Raw genomic sequence first — 21,008 nt, forward strand, 5'->3', positions numbered from 1 at the left:
GTTGCTCTGTCTAATGTGGTTGGGTCTTTATTTTTCCAAGCTGAAAGGATTTAGGTCATGCTGGGGTCATAGAAATCTTGTGTTTCCACTTATAGGAAATGATCAGAATGCTCTGTCTTGGAACATGGTCATGTAATACTAAACGATAAAGTACTGTGATGGTCTTTATTTTTATGATTCCTGTTTTTCCGCTGAATATTATGATGTTTACTCACAGATGCATTTTCATGCAGTTAAATAATAAAAACATCTTGAGGAATTACTGTCTGTCTGATGGACATAATTTTAGTCTATAATGAATATCTGTAGTTCCTACAATACAAGCACTGTAATCTAAATTCACTAATATTGTAATAAGTAGAAACCATAAATTGTTGATTTAACAGAGGTCAGTAAAGGAACAATATTTTCCTTAATCAAATGTATTGCATTTAATGTTACTATATAAAACAGATGTTTAATTTTTCTTGAGTAACTCAGTGCTTAATTCTGATCTTACATATATAGAAATGCCAACATATATTACAGCAGCTGACCTTTCCACTGAAAATGTTGGCCTACCAAATTCCTAGGATCTGTGGGTTTCTCAGACTTGCATGCCTTATAGTGAGAATGAATATTTTGCTGGATTGGTCATCAGTGAGCATTGCTCACTCTTATTTTATAGTCACTGCATCCTCTAGCTTTTTTCACCACTCCACAAATTAAAAAATTTCTAAATGAAATCTGAGACACTGTCAGTGTCAACAAACCCACGTTCTTTACCTGCATTACTAATAATGCTTCAGATTTATTAGAAATGAAAATATCAAAACTCACACTTCTTCATTGTTCTTTATTTTCTTTTTCCATGGCACTTAGCTTGGACAGTGAAAAAGATGGTTCAGTCTCACTTCTTAATTTCCCATTCTGGGTTTTGTATACCAGCACAATATTGCTGTGTCAGGTCCACAAATAGGTGTTACGGCAAAAAAGATGAGAAAATAAAAGTGTTATCATGGCTCAACAAGAGTATTTTACAATAAAATTTCCCATTATCTGTAGTGGGCAAATGAAGGTTCTATGTTAAACTTAGAAAGATAACAGTCTATTGCCACTTGTTGTCATAATTCCAGAATTGCACATAAACTTGTTCCTTTCCAGTCGTCATTCATGTGATCAGCAAAAAATGTTTCCCACCACTCATGAGAATCTATATTGATGGTGAAATACTTTTGCATTCTCATAAAACTATGAAGAAATATGTTTATTTGGCATCTACAAGAAACTAATGTAAACAATGTAAGATAACATTAAAATCCATTATCCGTTAGCCCTTTTGATGTTAGCATTTTTCGGAGCTAGGGCTTTGTATAATAACACCTTCATAGCCTCCAGTACAGCACTGTGCAAGTGTCAGCATTACATGCTTCCAGTAAAAACAGTTTAGTTTATGGAATAATAAGATTTAGGTTGTAGGGATTCTCTTGCTTGCAGTGACACCTAAATGTCATTGTCAAGATGAATGTACCAGTTAACTGAAAAGGAGAGAGTTTGTTTGTTCCAGTCATTCACTCACCTCCTCACATGAGCACAGTGCTCAATGCAAAACCAGAGCACTGGCCAATGCACTGAAATGCAGAAAAATAAATCCTACCAGAAAGTAAGATCAAGCCAACTGTGTATAGAAAATAAAGTTATGTGGCCAAACTCTATTCTCACAGCTATGCAACCCCAATATAGCCAATGCCATCCTCTCTGCGTATTTCAAATATCATCCCTTATTGCAGTGGTTTTCAACCTGTGATCTACGGACCTCTGGAGGTCTGCAGACTATGTGTAAGTGGTCCAAAAAAAGTTTTCATTACCATATAACAGTGGTTTTTAACCTGTGGTCCGCAGACTTCTGGGGGGCCTGCAAACTATGTCTAAGATTTCCAAAGGGGTCCGCACCTCCATTTGAAATTTTTTAGGGGGCTGAGAATGAAAAAGGTTGAAAACCACTGCCTTGTTGGAGTGGCTGCACTGTTTCAACCCTCTGATTTCCTTTGAAGCACATGTTTTCCCAAGAGATTTTTGTTGAACAACAAACCATGGGCCAGTTCTGTGTGTGCAGGGAGGACTTAAGACTCCTCTGCCACACCATTCCCCCTCTTCCCATATCAGGCAGAACCCCCACTGTGGTGTCCAGAATCCTCCTTCTGAGGGAAGAGATGGAGACTGGACATGCTGTGGAAGACTGCAGTGTGCACATCCTACTCATTCCAGTTCTATGGCCCGTACCTGAAAAATTACATCCTCAAGCTATAGTACCTTCTCTTCATATTGCTGTTCTGGAGCTTTTGAGGTCCTCTGCAACCCATTGGTTCTCTCTGTTAGCATGGCTCAAATGGAGCTGTGCTGTCAGAGAGCTGGCAAAGGGATAGGCACCAGGAGCCAGAGCTGGTACAGAGGCATAGGACCTCCCTATGATTGCCCAGACCTCTTGCAGCTCACCAGAGATCTGCCAGATTTGGAGGTGGGCCATATATCCTTTCCCACAAGGGAAGAGGCCTCCACCCTTCTCCCACTGATGGAACAATGAGAGGAAATTTCTGTGAAGGATTCCTCATGATGATTTTTCCCCTGAAGTCCACTCCTGGAGCTCTTAGAATCATAGAATCCTAGACTTTAAGGTCAGAAGGGACCATTATGATCCTCTAGTCTGACCTCCTGCACAACGCAGGCCACAGAATCTCACCCACCCACTCCTGTAGGAAACCTCTAACCTATGTTTGAGTTATTGAAGTCCTAAAGTTGCAGAGAATCCTCCAGCAAGTACCCCACGTTGCAGAGGAAGGCGAAACCCCCCAGGGCCTCTGCCAATCTGCCCTGGAGGAAAATTCCTTCCCGACCCCAAATATGGCAATTAGCTAAACCCTGAGCATGTGGTCAAGGCTCACCAGCCAGATACCCAGGAAAGAATTTTCTGTAGTAACTCAGATCCCACCCCATCAAACATATCATCACAAGCCATTGAGCATATCTACCACTAATAGTTGAAGATCAATTAATGACCAAAATTAGGCTATCCCATCATATCATCCCTTCTATAAACTTATCAAGCTTAGACTTGAAGCCAGAGATGTCTTTTGCCCCCACTGCTTCCCTTGGAAGGCTGTTCCAGAACTTCACTCCTCTGATGGTTAGAAATCGTTGTCTAATTTCAAATCTAAACTTCCTGATGGTCAGTTTATATCCGTTTGTTCTTGTGTCCACATTGGTACTGAGCTTAAATAATTCTTCTCCCTCCGTGGTATTTATCCCTCTGATATATTTATAGAGAGCAATCCTATCTCCCCTCAGCCTTCTTTTGATTAGGCTAAACAAGCCAAGCTCCTTGAGTCTTCTTTCATAAGACAAAAAGAAAAGGAGTACTTGTGGCACCTTAGAGACTAACAAATTTATTGAGCATAAGCTTTCGTGAGCTACAGCTCACTTCATCGGATGCATTTGGTGGAAATACATCTGATGAAGTGAGCTGTAGCTCACGAAAGCTTATGCTCAAATAAATTTGTTCGTCTTGAAGGTGCCACAAGTACTCCTTTTCTTTTTGCGAATACAGACTAACACAACTGCTACTCTGAAACCTTTCATAAGACAGGTTTTCCATTCCTTGGATCATCCTGGTAGCCCTTCTCTGTACCTGTTCCAATTTGAATTCATCTTTCCTAAACATGGGAGACCAGAACTGTACACAATATTCCAGATGAGGTCTCACCAGTGCCTTGTATAATGGTACTAACACCTCCTTTTCTCTACTGGAAATACCTCGCCTGATGCATCTCAGGACCGCATTAGCTTTTTTCACAGCCATATCACATTGGCAGCTCATAGTCATCCTGTGATCAACCAATACTCTGAGGTCCTTCTCCTCCTCTGTTACTTCCAAGTGATGCGTCCCCAGTTTATAACTAAAATTCTAGTTATTAATCCCTAAATGTATGACCTTGCACTTTTCATTATTAAATTTCATCCTATTACTATTACTCCAGTTTACAAAGTCATTTAGATCTTCCTGTATGAGATCCCGGTCCTTCTCTGTATTGGCAATACCTCCCAGCTTTGTGTCATCCGCAAACTTTATTAGCATATTCCTGCTTTTTGTGCCAAGGTCAGTAATAAAAAGATTAAATAAGATTGGTCCCAAAACCGATCCCTGAGGAACTCTACTAGTAACCTCCTTCCAGCCTGACAGTTCACCTTTCAGTGTGACCCGTTGTAGTCTCCCCTTTAACCAGTTCCTTATCCACCTTTCAATTTTCATATTGATCCCCATCTTTTCCAATTTAGCTAATATTTCCCCATGTGGAACCGTATCAAATGCCTACTGAAATTGAGGTAAATTCGATCCATTGCATTTCCTTTGTCTAAAATATCTGTTACCTTCTCAAAGAAGGAGATCAGGTTGGTTTGACATGATCTACCTTCTGTAAAACCATGTTGTATTTTATCCCAATTACTATTGACCTCAATGTCCTTAACTACTTTCTCCTTCAAAAATTTTTCCAAGACCTTGCTTACTACAGATGTCAAACTAACAGGCCTGTAGTTACCCGGATCACTTTTTTTTGCTTTCTTAAAATAGGAACTATGTTAGCAATTTTCCAGTCATATGGTACAACCCCTGAGTTTACAGATTCATTAAAAATTTTTGTTAATGGTCTTGCAATTTCATGTTCCGGTTCCTTTAATATTCTTGGATGAAGATTATCCAGGCCCCCCGATTTAGTCCCATTAAGCTGTTCAAGTTTGGCTTCTACCTTGGATGTGGTAATATCTACTTCCATATCCTCCTTCCCGTTTGCTGTCCTACCATTATCCCTAAGCTCCTCATTAGCCTCATTAAAGACTGAGGCAAAGGATTTGTTTCGATATTGTTGCCATGCCTAGATTATCCTTAACCTCTGCTCCATCCTCAATGTTTAGCAGTTCACTTCTTCTTTCTTTGTTTTCTTCTTATTTATATGGCTATAGAACCTTTTACTATTGGTTTTAATTCCCTTTGTAAGGTCCAACTCTACATGGCTTTTGGCCTTTCTCACTTTATCCCTACATGTTCTAACCTCAATAAGGTAACTTTCCTTGCTAATCCCTCGCATTTTCCACCCTTATAGGCTTTCTGCTTTTTCTTAATCACCTCTCTGAGATGCTTGCTCATCCATTTTCATCTACAACTCCAGCCTATGAATTTTTTCCCCTTTCTTGGGATGCAGGCTTCTGATTGTTTCTGCAACTTTGACTTGAAGTAATTCTAGGCCTCCTCCGCCTTTAGATCCACAAGTTCTTCAGTCCAATCCACTTCCATAACTAATTTCCTTAATTTTTTTAAGTTAGCTCTTTTGAAATCAAAAACCTTAGCCACAAATCTATTTTTGTTTATCCTTCCATTCAGTTTGAACTGAATTAGCTCACGATCGCTTGAACTAAGGTTGTCCCCTACAGCCATTTCTTCTATGAGGCCCTCACTGCTCACCAAAACCAAATCTAAAATGGCATCCCCTCTTGTCAGTTTAGGAACTACTTGGTGAAGGAATCCATCAGCTAATTGTATCCAGGAAAATCTGAGCACTTCTCCTCCAGTCTATATCTGGGAAGTTAAAGTCTCCCATGATCACACAATTCCCATTAGTATTTACTTCATTAAAAACATTAAAGAGGTCTCTATCCATATCCACATTGGATCCCGGTGGTCTATAGCACTCCCCAAGCACTATCCCAGCAGAGGCTCTATTAGCTTTCTTCCCCAATGTGAATTTTGCCCAGACAGACTCTGTCTTATCCATTCCATCACTTCTTATTTCTTTAGTCTGTCATCATTGATATACAATGCTATTCCACCACCTTTGCCTTTATTTCTGTCTATTTCTTTCTGCACATACCCTTCAATACCTGTAGTCCAGTCATGACTGCTATTCCACCATGTTTCTGTTATCCCTATAATATCTGGTTTCATTTCCTGCACCAGTAGCTCTAGTTCTTCCATTTTGTTACCTAGGCTCCTCGCATTAGTATACAAACATCTTAATTTTTGCTGTTTGGCCCGCTCACATTCTTTACCCAATTGGGCACAGATATTCTACTACCAGTATCATCTATTAGACTGGTATGTACACTACCCTTCCTCCTTATGTCCATTCTCCTACCCACGGCTGTATCCTTTCTTAGTTTGTTTTCTTCCTGCTCAATGTTAAAATCCGCCATGGAGATTATCTGAACATCTCCCAACCATCTCCCCCAGATTCCTAATTTAAAGCTCTCTTGATCAGTTGTGCCATCTTCCATCCTAGAAGTCTATTTCCCTCTTACTCAGGTGAAGGTCATCCCGAGAGAACAGTCCTCTGTCCATGAATGCTTCCCAGTGACCATACATCCCAAAGCCCTCCTTATAACTCCACTGCCTGAGCCATCTGTGAAGCATCATAATCTTGTCACACCTTTGTTGCCCTTCTCTAGGAACAGGCAGAATCTCATGGAAGATCACCCGAGTCTCGATTTCCTTAAGCATCTTCACTAGTCTGGCATAGCCTCCCTTGATATGTTCCAACGAGACTCTAGCCGTATCATTTGTTCCCACATGAAGGATAACCAGTGGATTCTTTCCTGCTCCTGTTAGGATCCTCTATCCACCCGGCAGACAGCACACCCTTCTGTTCTCTGGATCAGCTCTTGTTACAGGCCTGTCTATTCTTCTCAGTAATGAGTCCCCAATCACGTAGACCTGCCTTTTCCTGGTAATGGTGCGATTCTGCAGTCTATCCCCTGTTCCCTCTGGCTGCAAGTCCTCTTGATTCCTATTGTCCTCTGCAACCCATCCCATATTCTCTTGGGGCTCATATTTGGTGTTATCTCCATTGACTCTTGCCCTCTTCCTATAGGACTATCTGCTCTTCTCTTCTTCCTTGCCCTCTCACCTTCAGTGACCACCTGCTGTGCCCCTTCTTCATTTTTCAACTCTGCAAACCTGGTCCTGAGCTCTGTTTCTCCTTCACTAGCTCATCTTTTCCTTTGCCTGGTTTTTTTAGTCACATGCTTCCACTGTCCACTTTCCTCACCCAGCAGTATCCCCTCAGAGTTCTTTGGTTCTGCCTCCATCTGCAACTCTGAGCTTTTCCCTTCAGCCTCCTCATGTCTTTGCTCCATCATCTGCTCAAACCCCCTTCTAAACTCAACCAGAGTCTCCACCTGCATCTCCAGTCCTCAGATCTTTTCTTCCTTTGGCTCTATCAGGCGGCCCTTCATGCAGACGAAACTCTTTTCAGGTCCCCCCTCCATGATCATGTACATGCCGCAGCTTCTACATCCAGTCATCTTCATTGTGTCTTCCACTGCTTGGGTCACTCCCACTGCTGCCTCTGGTCTGTCATCGCCTTCCCACCTAAGTCCTGTTTACAGCTCTGTTTGCTGTCTCCTGTGCCACTGCAGCTGTCTGACTGCAAGAGGGGACAATCCAGACCCATTTCTATGTAATTTTCAAAACTTAAAAAAAAAAGTCTCCCTGTTAAGGTGATATTTCAATATTTTGTAGAGAAAAAACGTATGTTGTGATTTCTATCCTGTGTCTCTAATACGTGCTTTAACTAAGCAAAATGTGGGAAGGGGACAGAGGGGGAAGGAAGGGTAAGGAACAAAATGTTTATTTTAGAGGTTTTCAATCAACATAGTTTCAAGTTCTGGGGTCATAATCCATGTCATACTTCTGCAGTAAGTATTTGCCTACTTTGTGGGATGTTTTGCACAAATTCTTCACTAAATTATCTTAGTTACTGTTGCTATGTAGCATTGTTTGCTTCATCGCATCAGAGCGATAAGGTCAAAGAGAGCAATTCTGTATTATCATCGTCTGAGTTACACTGGTAGAGTTGTTGTGTGTCTTAGAATTTTTTTCCTTTTTCCCCCAGGGAATGTCATTGTCTATGGGAATACCATTGACATTTACTCCACAGCACAAACCCTCCTATCTCTTGGAATTCATGGTTCTCGCATACACCTTGTGCAGCCTCCACTTAGCTCAAATGTAACTTGCCTTAACAACAACGCAATCGAAAAAGCTGTTAAAGAGGCATTGTCAAAGAATGATGTGTGTGTCTATTACGACAGTATACTGGCACAGTGGAATGAAGGTGACCACCCAGATCCTATAACATGTGCTTCTTTCACGACTAATTCAAGACCATTTAAACTGCAATGTACAGTAAGTATATGCTTTTGTATTCCTTTTGTCCAGCTTGCAAAGATAATCAGACCAAGCTAATCCTGGTTGGTTTATCTAGGTTTCAGTGTATCTGGAAGATTTAACATTCACTTATTAATCTGAGGGATTTTTTAAAAAAATCCAAATAAAACCATATTAGATTTCCAAACAGATTTGGATTAAAGAAGTGTTTAAATCAACGGACATACAAATTGCTGTTCACTGTTGAATGACAGGTAGTTTTAATTATTTTTTCAAAATCATTCTTAAAATACTTCTATTGTTTAAATACTTACAGTACTCCTACCTATAGTGATCTAAATTTGATTAGGAAACTGAATTCAAGTCAAATTGTAAGATCACAATGTTAATACTGATATGCATAAAATTTAACCTACCTTTATTCTAACTATTTTAAATAGATTTTCTTTACCAGAAGGAAATATGTATCAGCACTCTAAATTCAGGACTGCAATTAAAATACAATATCGGCACTGCACTATTTGGGCCAGTCCTTTAACACTTACTCATCAGTTGGCTTAGTTGTCTGACTAAGAAGTGCTTGTATGAATCTAAGTTTCAGGATATGCACTTACAGGCACCCACATGACCATCTTGACATGTCTTTGCTTTGCATGCATTCCCCATTTGTGTAGTAAGTTTGCTCACCAAGTTGGAGGGGAAGCCCTCCCATGAGACTCCCAGCAATAAAGTTCCCTCCCAATTTTCTACTCCTGGAATCTATAAATCCTTTCCTCTCCCCAAACATTCCCTCTCATCTCGCCATTCCTCCCTCCTCTTAGCAACTTTCCAATTCCTCCTCCTCCTCCTCCCTATAAACCATTCTTCCTTCCCTTACCCCATCCCTCCCTTCCTTCCTCCCTCCCTTCAACCTATCCTTCTCCCTCCCTCCCACACAGAACCATTAGTCTGCTCTGCCACCAACTCCCTCATTTCCCCTCCATCTCCCCCACACTCCCTCATTCTTTCCCCCTTCGTCCCCTCAAAGTGCCCCTATTGTTCCATCATTCACCCCTCTCACCTACTCTTTTGTCTCTCCCTTTCTGTTTGCCCCTCCAACATCATTGCCTTTCCCAGCTCTTCCCTTGCAATGAGTCTGCCATGGTCACTTCCCAACTCCATACTTTTCTCACCCCAAAGATGGGGGAGAGTACTCCTTTAGTTGCAGCTGATGTCAGGGACTGTATCTCCTCTCCTCCTGGCCCTGCCCCGTCCCTGTTTGGCGAGGCGAGGCTCTGCTCTGCACTCAGTCATCTGGGTGAGAGAAGCCCAGACACTGGAAATCAGAGCCTATTCCAGAGAAGTGTCTCATTGCAACCAGCTGCCTTCCCAGCCAGGGGACAAAGTGGCTCGTAGAGTGTCATGCATGGTAGCAGCAGCATACCAAAATGTAAATTTTCTTGCCCCCTCTTGATAGATATAACACAGCTGGTAAGTCTAATTTTAGACCTTCCATTGTTAGTATTCCTTTAGTAATACTGTATTGATTAAATGTTTTAATGTATGAAGAAGCATACATACATCATAGGAATGCTTATCTCCTTCTGCAGTGCCTCTGCTGTGCCAGGGTGCCAAACTCCATGCCCCCTTCATTTCCCTCTCCCATTGCAGCCTCCATGTTCTCTTCCATGTGGATGGAATGTTTTCTCCAAATCTTAATGCCAAGTCACAATCTCTCCTCAATAACATTCTTCCAAAAGTCTCACTTCTGCCATGTCACCTACGCTAAAAACTCTGTGGGACAATCAAGGTGTGTTCATATCTTAATTGTGTAACTGCTTATTCTCATTATTGATCAATCCTTGTTTCACCCAGCCCCTTCCATGCCTTTTTGAATTTGTTTCTTGTCCTCACTTATTATTAGACTTGGCAGCATTTGATTTGTTTAAATAATTTTGATGGATAATGTCAATGCTTATTTTTAAGCATTTTTTACTATTTTTATCAATTTAAATTTTCATAGTTGTGCAAAATTATGGGTTAAGAATTTTTTGCTGATTTTTATCACTTTAAATTTCACAGTTGTGGAGAATTATGGGAGGTCAGACAATGGGGTTTGGAGTCAGACAATAATTATTTAATGACAGTAGAGACTAAGATTCAAAAAGATAAAGCTTTTTAATCGTTAATACACAAACCGTCAACATCAGTGTAAAGTTTTTAGATTTAAACTCTAATAAGCTCTCTAGCAAAAATGTTCTTTCTTTGACTATCTGTAAATTTTGATTATTGATGGAAATTTTTTTCTCTGTTTGTGTGTGTGTGGTGAAATGGACATTAATCAGCATTTACTGATAAAAAAAAATCTAATCCTTCCAGGTCTACTTGTAATATGTTTGCATTCAAGGTCTGATCCCAATTTCCACTGATCCTGAATCATCTTGGGTGAACACCCTGACATCTAGATTGCTGACAGGATTGATGAGAGCATTTTTCAGACGTCTAGTGTGGTTTTTCTTTCTTTTTTTTTTATCAAAAAAGTAGTTTTTGACCAAACAATCTATTGCACTTCAAACATTCAAAACTGTGATATGAGTTCATCCAGACTCCATGGGTTGTGATTTCAGCTTTTACTCTCACCTGCTTGGGTCAACAGTCCTCACTCACTTGGCAATATCCTAGGTTTTGGAAGGGTTGGTCCATGTATCACAGGGGTTACTTGAGGTAGCTGCCTTACCTTCATGGCTGCTCCAAATGACTCCAGATTTCTTTGTAGCAGGATTCTTGTGTTGTGAGTACCCCAAGGTGGATAAATACATTTACCTGCCCAGAGGATATGTCCTCTTGTGCCAGTGTCTCATTTGATTTGGGATGAAGCCTTGTGTCTCAAAGCTCTTGCTCTGCTAGTTGTCAGAGTACTGTTCGCACCATGCACCTGAGGAAAGGACTTTTACTTATAGCCATAGCTACTGACCAGACTTACTGAGGCACAAACCACATGACCAGTCCTCTGTAAATTGTAGTCCATATGTGAAATGTGTTTGTGACTGTTGGTACCCTCAAATTCCCATTGTCAGTCTAAAGTCATCTCCATTTCTACCTCGAATAGCCTCTAATCTGTCTGCATTTCCCAAAGTCTCTTTTACATCCCTATTAAGATATGCCAAGAGTTCATTCACCCAGTTGTATCAAAAGTATTCAACTAATTTGAAGACATTTGCATCCATTGCAGCTCTCCTGTTTTTTGTAGAATTCGTAAAGTTCTTGCTTGAAGCTGTAAATGTACATGTTTTGCGGGGAGGGAAATGTCCTTCACTGCAGTCTGATGGGGGAGTGTGAAACAGTGGCCACTTCCAATACGCTCTTGGAATGCCATCTACAGCTGATGCTAGTTTTGGCAGGTTTAAAGTCCTCATTTGCCTAAAATGTCTCCTAGGGAGCCGAACTGCTTGCTAATTTCCCCAAAAGTGGGGCATATGCAGAGGGCCCTTGAAGAAGAGAGGTTGCTTACTTTGTTCCTTGAGAGTGTTCTCTGAATAGTCATACTACCTGCCCAGCCTCCCCTTTCTTCACAGTCTCAGATAAAGAATTCCAAAATTAGGGAAGGAACTGAAGGGCAGATGGGGCCACACACATCCCTTTTATACCCTTGGAATCCTCCGCAGGGCCCTGAGCCTACTGACTAGAAAAATCCTGCAGCTTGACACCAGGAGTGTTATATTCCACTAGATGCTTCAAAGGAAGGAGCAAGAACCCCACAGTTGGCAGATGTGGGATAATCTGACATCCCTTGTAGGTCTCGTCCTGATGCCTAATTATTAGAGATTTTCTTAAGCCTTGAAGCATGAGGTTTAATAACCCTTCCAAAATTTTCATCATAATGAATTATAATCTGGATATTCTTGCTATGCATATAAATATCTAATACTTCTATCAATCTTGCTAAATTCTTGGCCCCAATTGCTTCCAATGGCAATGAGTTCCACAGTCTAAGTAAAAAAAAAAAACCAAGGAGTACTTGTGGCACCTTAGAGACTAACAAATGTATTTGGGCATAAGCTTTCGTGGGCTAAAACCCACTTCATTAGATGCATCCGATTTTAGTCCACGAAAGCTTATGCCCAAATAAATTTGTTAGTCTCTAAGGTGCCACAAGTACTCCTTGGTTTTTTTTGCTGATACTAACATGACTACCACTCTGAAAACAGTCTAAGTAGACATTGTGTTATAACATTTCCTTTTTATCAGTTTTGAATTTACTAACTTTTTATTCTTCTTCAAGTGCTTGCTCATGTCGATTCCATTCTAGATGTGTACGCGCCCATGTGCACAGTCGTCAGAGATTTTTGCCTTAATGGTATCTGTAGGGTCAGCTGTGGCACCCTCGGGAGTGTTGTACTCATGCATTGGTATATTAGGTGCTGCTGGCCCTACGCCCTCTCAGTACCTTCTTACCACCTGTGGCGGTTGGTTGGAAGCCTTTCCCTTGCCTAGCAGTTCTCTCCTTTCTTCCAGCTCTTAGTGTCTTGTAAACAGTTTGTTCACAGTAGTTAGTAAGTACCTGTTAAATAGTGTAGTTACTAAGTTAGGCTATGTCTACACAACAAAGCTTCCAGACATTTACAGCTCAATACGCACTTACCCAGCAGGCCCGAGAGGATGCTGGCTTTGGTAGAGCAGTATTGCAAGCTGCACAGCCATGAACTCTGAGCCTGCCTCTAGGGATACTGCTTGTGAGTCACCTAGAATGGAATCGACATGAGCAAGCACTCAAAGAAAAAACAGTTACCTACCTTTTGTAACTGTTATTCTTCAAGATGTGTTGCTCATGTCTATTCCATTATCTGCCCTCCTGCCCTTCTGTCGGAGTTGCTGGCAAGAAGGAATTGAAAGGGCATAGGGCTGGTGGTGCCTAATATACCGACACATGAGTGCGGCACTCCAGAGGGTGCCACAGCCGAACCTACGGATACTGCTAAGGCAAAAATCTCCAATGACTGTGCACGTGGCCATGCACCCACCTAGAATGAAATGGACATGAGCGACACATCTCGAAAAACAACAGTTATGAAAGGTAGGTAACTGTTTTTTTCATTGTGTCCCTTTTGTTTTTGTGTTGTAAATAATAAAAAAAAATGTTAAGCTAGAAAGAGATGCAAACCTTGTTGAAGAAAGAACATGACACATAATCAAGAAAACTTAAATAGAAAACTAGCACCTCATAATTCTGATGGAAAAATCTTTTACTTAACTAGTTTATATTTTATCATTCGTCTTCATGTACTAATAAATGTTTGAAATTACCCCAAACATTTGTTAGTTGAAAAATAGAATATCATCATATCTACGGACTATACAAACTAATCTGACAAACATGATAGTTTTGGTTTCTCATAAATATTATAGCTTTAGTGTACAAAAATATGTGTAATGAACAAATACCCTTTCAAAGACATGAAATTGTGTTATTTTCAAGTACACTGTTTTTTCAATTCGGCTTATATGTAGTGGGGGGAGAGTTTTGTAAAGCCTTGTGTTCTTTATCATATACTTGTAATGACAAAGATAAAATATGTACTTAAGTTCAGGATATTTAAAGTACTAAATAATATATAGCTATTAAAATACAGTACATCTCTTTAACCAGAAAGTAGGAAATTATGAATACTCTTAGCTCAATAAATCTCAGCTCTTTGGGTCCCTTTTACTTTTAATTAATCTCAAAATTTGGTCAATAGGCCACATCAGGGTATACAAAGTCATGTTGTATTTTGTGTTATAGTTTGTAAAATAAATCATATGAAATAATGAGACACACAACCTCATTTATTGTATTAGACAATGACTAATGTAGTATGACCTATACTTATTACATCTTTTTAGGCATTCTTTAATTTTTCCAACAAGGGAGTGGATTATGAAACCTTCAAGGCGATTAATGACGCATGCCTTGTTTATGATGGAAGACTTGTTATTGATGCCAACTTCCATACTAATGACGTTAGTATCAGAGCAGCAGGTCCTTTAACCAAGTTCTCCAATATATATTATGCAAATGAATGGACACACAGCAATTTCAGTTCGAAAGAGATTGGTTTCCAGCTTGCTGCAGCTATGCTGAATCTCTTTGATCCAACTCTTGAGCCAGTTTCTGAGCCACCAGAAGATCTGGACAGACTCATCCCTATGTACAAGGGATGTAAAATTCAAGGTGTGTCAAAAACAAATTCTTCAGTCTGTTACACTTACATGTTTTCTTCAATACTTTCTTCTGTAGCACAAAATGCCATAGTATGGCATGAATTATATTATTATTGTTGGTATTTTTTGTATAAGTAAATATTAAGTAACAAATTGTTGAACTGTAGTAAATTTTATGCTGTACACCTGAGCTGATGGGTACCTGGAGCAGGTGTAATGTTACTTTACTTATAGTTAACCATGCTAGTGAAGGAAGAATCCATGTCCTCACACTTTCACTACCATCAAACTTGTTCTCTGTTCCATTTGTTTGCTATTAATTCTTCATCTCTATCTTTAGACTCACTCCTTGATAATAAAGGTGTGTCTAGCTTAACACTGTTTGATGAGAACATGTAGTGCAGCTAATTAGACCACTTACACTTAGCTTGTAACAACACATACAAGTTTTTAGCCTACAGTACTTGAAATCTTTCAGATTTTTCTCTCCCAAATTTTAGTTTACAGTTTACACCTTTGACCAGTGATGAGCTGCCAAAATCTTAACGACGGGTTCCCTCCTCACCTCACGTTGCCCACCTCCACCCCCCAGGACTCCTGCCCCATCCAACCCCCCTGCGTTCCTTGATGCCCCCCCAGGACCCCTGCCCCATTCACCCCCCACCCCTGTCCCCTGACTGCCCCCAGAACCGGGCAGGAGAGTCTCGTGGGCCACCGTAGTGGGTGCCCACCCCACCCCTAAGAGCCAGAGGCACCTGCCGGGGGGCAAGGTGGGGAGTCCCGGCGGTGCTTACCTGGGGCAGCTCCCAGGAAGCATCCGGCAGGTCCCTCTGGCTCCTAGGGACAGGGGAGTGTAGCTGGGGGGTTAGTAGGGGGAGCGGCCACTCCCCCCACTGATCACATCAAAAGTGGCACCTTAGGCACCGACTCCCTGGGTGCTCCGGGGCTGGAGCACCCACGGGGAAAAATTGGTGGGTGCAGAGCACCCACCGGCAGTTCCCCACCCCGCGCCCGGCCCCACTTCACCTCTGCTCCACCTCCTCCCCTGAACCCGCTCTGCTTCTCCATGCCGCCCCCACCGTCGGCTTCCCGCAAATCAGCTGTTCGGCGGGAAGCCGGGGAGGGCTGAGAAGCAGGCCACAGCTTCCTGCTCAGGCCGAGGGTGGGGAGCTGCAGGTGGAGGTGAGCTGGGGTGAGGAGCGGTTCCCCTCACGCCCCACCCCGCCCCAGCTTACCTGCTGTGGCACGGACGGCCCTTCTCACGCCCCCCCCCCCGCCGAGCTCACCTCTGCTCTGCCTCCCTGGGCCTGAGCAGGAACCCGCGGCTTGCTTCTCAGCCTGCCCTGGCTTCCCACGCGAATAGCTGATTTGCGGGAAGCCAGGGGGGAGGGCGCGGAGAAGCAGAGCAGGGTGGCGCGTTCAGGGGAGGAGGCGGAGCAGAGGTGAGCTGGGGTCAGGGGTGGGGCGGGGAGCTGCCGGTGGGTGCTCTGCATCCACTAAATTTTCCCCGTGGGGGCTCCAGGGCTGGAGCACCCGTGGCATCGGCATCTAAGGCACCACTTTTGGCTGGTTAAATTTAGAAGCCCTTTTAGAACTGGTTGTCCCTCGTGGAACAACCGGTTCTAAAAGGGCTTCTAAATTTAACAATCGGTTCTAGCGAACTGGTGCGAACCGGCTCCAGCTCACCACTGCCTTTGACCCACTGAATTTTCTGAAAATTTCATATTCGTGATCTAATTGTCAGCAACAAACTCCTATGAAAAAACTCAGTTTCCTTGTTTATGTGATTTATCCTTGCTCTTATTAGGGACTGAGCCAACAAGTTCAATAAAATAACAACTTTTTCTCTAATCTTGCCCCAAAGGAATCAGTTTTGATGCCGAAATCCGATGGTAAATGATTCCTAGTAACACATAGAAGGTTACATTTTAGTGTGTCTCTGCACTTCCTGGTTTAGTCCCAAAACAGAAGGTTCAGAATATACCAAGAAATTGTATTCTTATGTAATTTCACATCGAGCCAAATCCTGGAGGTAACAGAAATTTTATAAAAAAATGCTTAGACTTGTGAGATTTCCAAAATAAAGTTAATCTGAAACAAACTGGGTATCTGACATTTTGGGGGCCAAACTTTCAAAATCCTTTGCAATGGATGAACCACATGGTGTGAAATTCACCCCTACACAGAGAGCCAGCACTAGCACTCAAGTCTGAGTTAACTGGTTCACAGAACCTGTGGTGTTGGCCCTATGTACAGGCATGATTTCAGCCAATGCGTGCAGGCCTTTGGGCCCATAAAAAAATCACAGTAGTGTATGCAAATGGGGTAATTGCAAGTATAATGTGTCCTCTGATCTATTTGCACATGTAGTGTGTCTGATATATGTTATAACTGGACCGACAGAGAAGGAGATAGTCACAGAGGGAGCAGATAGAAAAACAGCTGTCTGCTGTGGTGGTAGCTTTATTGTTCTGGCAGCAAAACTGAAACCAATGGGAAAGTGAGGCTGTTCACTGGGGCAGGGGGACTGCAGAGCGTCCAAATGTTTAAAGGGACAGGACATCACATTCCTCCACCCTACTTTAAAGAACTTCACAAACATACATACATTATCATTTACACGGCTAACAAAAAATGCTCTATAACCTAGTTAGAGGTTACAGGTGGCCTACCTCAGACTCTTAAATTGCAAGGGATTATTCTGTCCTGGAATAGCAAGTCACTAACTAAACAATTTATAAGTTCAGATGAACCACCGATGTTCACACTCTTTTGTGATAACGTGGTGATGGTGGTGCAGCAATGTGCTGAACAACAGCACCAGCTGATGATAAGGAATCAATTGGACCTGGTAAGGAATCAATTAGACCTGATACCAAAGTTTCTTCCACCAAGCCATCAAAATTAGTAGTTTTAACTGGAGATGATTCAGTCAGAGGAACAGCAAGTCCTGCTGGAACATCCTCGGATTTTGGTACTTACTGAGACTGCAACTGATCCATATGTCAGTCCATAGAGTACCACTGGATAGATTCACCACAGACAAAACAGATCCCATGCATTTTACAAGATCTCCAGGTACCCATTTCATTCCACAACCATATTTGCAAGTCCATTCTAAGTCTCCTGCTTCAAAAGAATTCTGACAAGTCTCACGTCATTGATCAATATGCACAGCTTGGGATTTGGCTGCACCAGAGGCACCATCAGGATGTAGCAGGTCCCAACAGGTATGCAAAGATCGCTTCAAGAAAAGAGTTGCAGGTGACTCCTGGATAGTGGCATGTGGGGCATTTCTGTAGACAAGCAAGAAATTGTCCAATTTCTGCTGATAACTCAAAATACACTTGTTAGCTCTTAAGACATGGTTAAGTGTCTGTACAAAATGTTCTGCTAGTCCATTTGTAGCAGGATGGTATGGAACAGAACATATGTTATCATTCCATTTGAAGCTAGGGACCTCTGAAATTCTCCAGAACACAATTGAGGTCAGTTGTCACTCACCAACTGTAACAATAAACCAAATTGATTAAACAAGGTACAAAGGTGTCCAATGGTCTTGGTAGCTGTAGTAGCAGTCATTCTGAAAACGTATGGCCATTTCAAATGGGCATCAACTACAACCAAAAGCATGTAACCTTCTCATGGTCCAGCAAAGTCCATGTGAATACGTGTCCAAGGAGTCTGAGGCCAAGACCAAGGATGTAGATGAACTGGGCCAGAATCATGCTGAATTTGCTAACACTTAGCATAGCACTTGATCTTCCTCTCAATGTCTTTGTTGATCCTTGGCCAGCAGACATGACTCTGGGCTATTGTCTTCATCCAGACAATGCCACAATGATCTTTGTGATGACCTTCTAAAACCAGAGGTTAAAGTGATTCTGAAAAGATCACTCACATTCCCGGTAAGATGCAACCATGATTCATAGGTAATTCACATTGACCTGACACGAACTGTGTAAACTGGGGATTTTTATGTTCTAACACTGTACCTTTTATTACCATTCCCTTCACAAGAGAGAGCATCAACCTTAGCACTTTCTTTGTTGAAGTCTGTGCTAGTAATGGTTAACCAATAAATCAAACTGAGATAAAACACTTCATTGGAAGTTTCTTTGGGTTGATGAGACTGCTATCTGTGCTTGATCAACCTCTGCTTGCTGAGTGCCCTCACTGCAGAATGTAGAATTCTTCCTTCGGCTACAGTTGGGCACCCTCTGCTGGGTGAAGCCCTCAGTGCAGGATAAATCTGTCTCCCTGCCTGCTTGCACATGGTTCAGCCAAGATGGCTGCTTTTTTCCCCATCACTAGGGTTGCCAGTTTTGGTTGGGTGTATTCCTGGAGATTTCATCACATGACATGACATAATCTTTAATTACAGATTCATCTTTAATCCCAGAGACTCCAGAACAATCCTGGAGGGTTGGCAACCCTACCCATCACTGCTCTGTTTAAACAATTCTGGCAGCTCAGCAGCAATGGCAGAAACCTCTTCCTTTGTTCTACTTCTAATTGCCTACTTCCTCCTCTCTAGCTGGCTGGTTCCAGCTATGCCTGAAGCACAATGCAGCAGCAGTCTGCCACCTTGTTTCTAGGGGAAGTTTTTTCCTTTCTTAAAATATTATCTGTTTCCTTTTTCTTCTTCTTGTTAAGGAAATGGGACCACTGGACACTCGTGGGATAGAAAGTCCTTATAACCAATATGTTATATTTGGACCCAGCAGAGAAGGAGATAGACACAGAAGGCATGAATAGAAACACAGCTGTGTGCTATAATGGTAGCTTTATCATTCTGGCAGCAAAACTAAAACCAACACAAAAGTGAGGCCACTGGGAAGGGGGAAGTGTAATGTGTCCAAACATTTAAAAGGACAGGATATCGCAATATATATGTACAAATCCATTGCTTCGTTGATGTATATTTGTGCATAAGTGTGTATGTTATTTGCAAGAGTTACATGCTGCACAGATCTTTGAAAATGTGTCCATTGAGATGCACTGTCCGTAGTTTGTCTTTAGTTGCATACTACATCTTACCAGTTACCAAAAGAAATATAAATAATATATTACTTACTAATAATGGACCAGATTATGATGTCACTTACACGGTTGTAAATCTGGAATAATTCTGCTGAAATCAGTAGCTATATTCCATTTTAACACCAATATAACTGGGATCAGAATCTGGCCCAGTATGACTATTGCACTGAGATACACAAAAATACAAAAACATACACAATATGAATACCATTAAAAAGCAACATTTTCCTTTTCTCCGAGGAGTTCTTTAGTAAATAACATATGACTTGGGTCAAACTTGCTTGTTTTGTTTTATGGCTGAATAAATAAATTGTGATTTACAACATTAACAAAGAAATTAATCTTAGCTGTTTTCTCTGTGGTAGGAGGTGTTCTTCCCGGAGGTTATAATTACTTGCATATTTCCAAACCAGGAATCCCTACACGCTTGGATGTACAAATTGCACAGCCTAATTATGTAAGTATTATTACGGAATTTTTCTTTGCTTTGCTCTTGATTCAGGAACGCATTCTTATTCAGAACATTACTTAAGTACCATGTGCTTGAGTAATGTCCTAAATAGTGATGGACTTAAGTATATGCTTAAAAGCTTTCCTGAATCAGGGCTTTTATCAATAGATCCATGAACTGTGATTCTTTATTACCAGTGTCTTTAAGGCATTTTTAGCTTTTCATTTACCAGAAACCTAAATTCACAGGCATACTACAAATACAATATACACACAAACAATCTAAAAGGACTGATTCTCTAAGATACCATCTGTGCAAGACCTTCACTCGTGGCATGAGGCCAACAGAACCCCCATTGCTTTTCAGGGGTTTTTGGTTCCCTAAGTTCAGAGATCCTTAGTAAGAACAGAGAGTTTAAAGGGGGGATATAGACTTAGAACAGTGGTTCCCAAACTGGGGTTTGCAGAACGTTACAGGGGGTTTGCCAGAAAAATTTCACTAATGGCGGCCGGAGGACCCCGGTCATTGGAGGCAGCAGGTGAGATCCGTTTGCAGGGCAGACAGCCCAAGCCCCAGGGAGAGCGGGGCAGGGCAGTTGGGACTGGCAGCCCGAGCCCCAGCACTCAGCGCGGGGCTGGCAGCCCGAGCCCCAGAAAGAGCAGGGCTGGGCAGTTGGGGCTGGCAGCCCAAGCCCTGCCCACGTCAGCGGGAGAGCTGACAGCCGGAACCCCAGCGCTCCACACAGGGCTGGCAGCCCGAGCCCCAGGGAAAGTGGGGCTGGGCAGTTGGGGCTGGCAGCCTGAGCCCTGCCCCCATGAGTGGGGGAGCTGGCAGCCTGAATCCCAGAGTTCCATGCAGGGCTGGCAGCCCAAGCCCTGATGGTCAGCGGGACCTGCAGCCCGAGCTCAGTTGAGCTCAGTTGACCAGGGCGGTCAATGGGGTCCAGCAGCAGGAGCCCCACGGAATGCGGAGGAAATTTAAACTTAAATCCCTGGAAATGTTCATTTTTAGGAGGGGGTTCACGAGATTTCACAATTTAGTGAAAGGGATTCGCGGGCTGTTAAAGTTTGGGAACTACTGACTTAGAAGAAGCTATGAAAATCAAATCATTGGTCCCCCTCTCTTTTGGGTTCTGTGTCA

General features: G+C 42.2%; 1 protein-coding gene across 1 annotated transcript in view; it reads left to right on the forward strand.

Moving 5' to 3' along the window:
• The window catches only part of CFAP61 (cilia and flagella associated protein 61), a 229,931-nt gene that overhangs the window by 158,900 nt on the left and 50,023 nt on the right, over nt 1-21,008 (forward strand). The window contains exons 22-24 of the mRNA XM_043512158.1: nt 7,920-8,212; nt 14,057-14,384; nt 19,783-19,874. Of these exons, the coding sequence (XP_043368093.1) occupies nt 7,920-8,212; nt 14,057-14,384; nt 19,783-19,874 (713 nt within the window). The remainder of the gene's footprint in view (nt 1-7,919; nt 8,213-14,056; nt 14,385-19,782; nt 19,875-21,008) is intronic.

Source organism: Dermochelys coriacea, chromosome 3, assembly GCF_009764565.3.
Source record: "Dermochelys coriacea isolate rDerCor1 chromosome 3, rDerCor1.pri.v4, whole genome shotgun sequence".
NCBI classification, from domain to species: Eukaryota; Metazoa; Chordata; order Testudines; family Dermochelyidae; genus Dermochelys; species Dermochelys coriacea.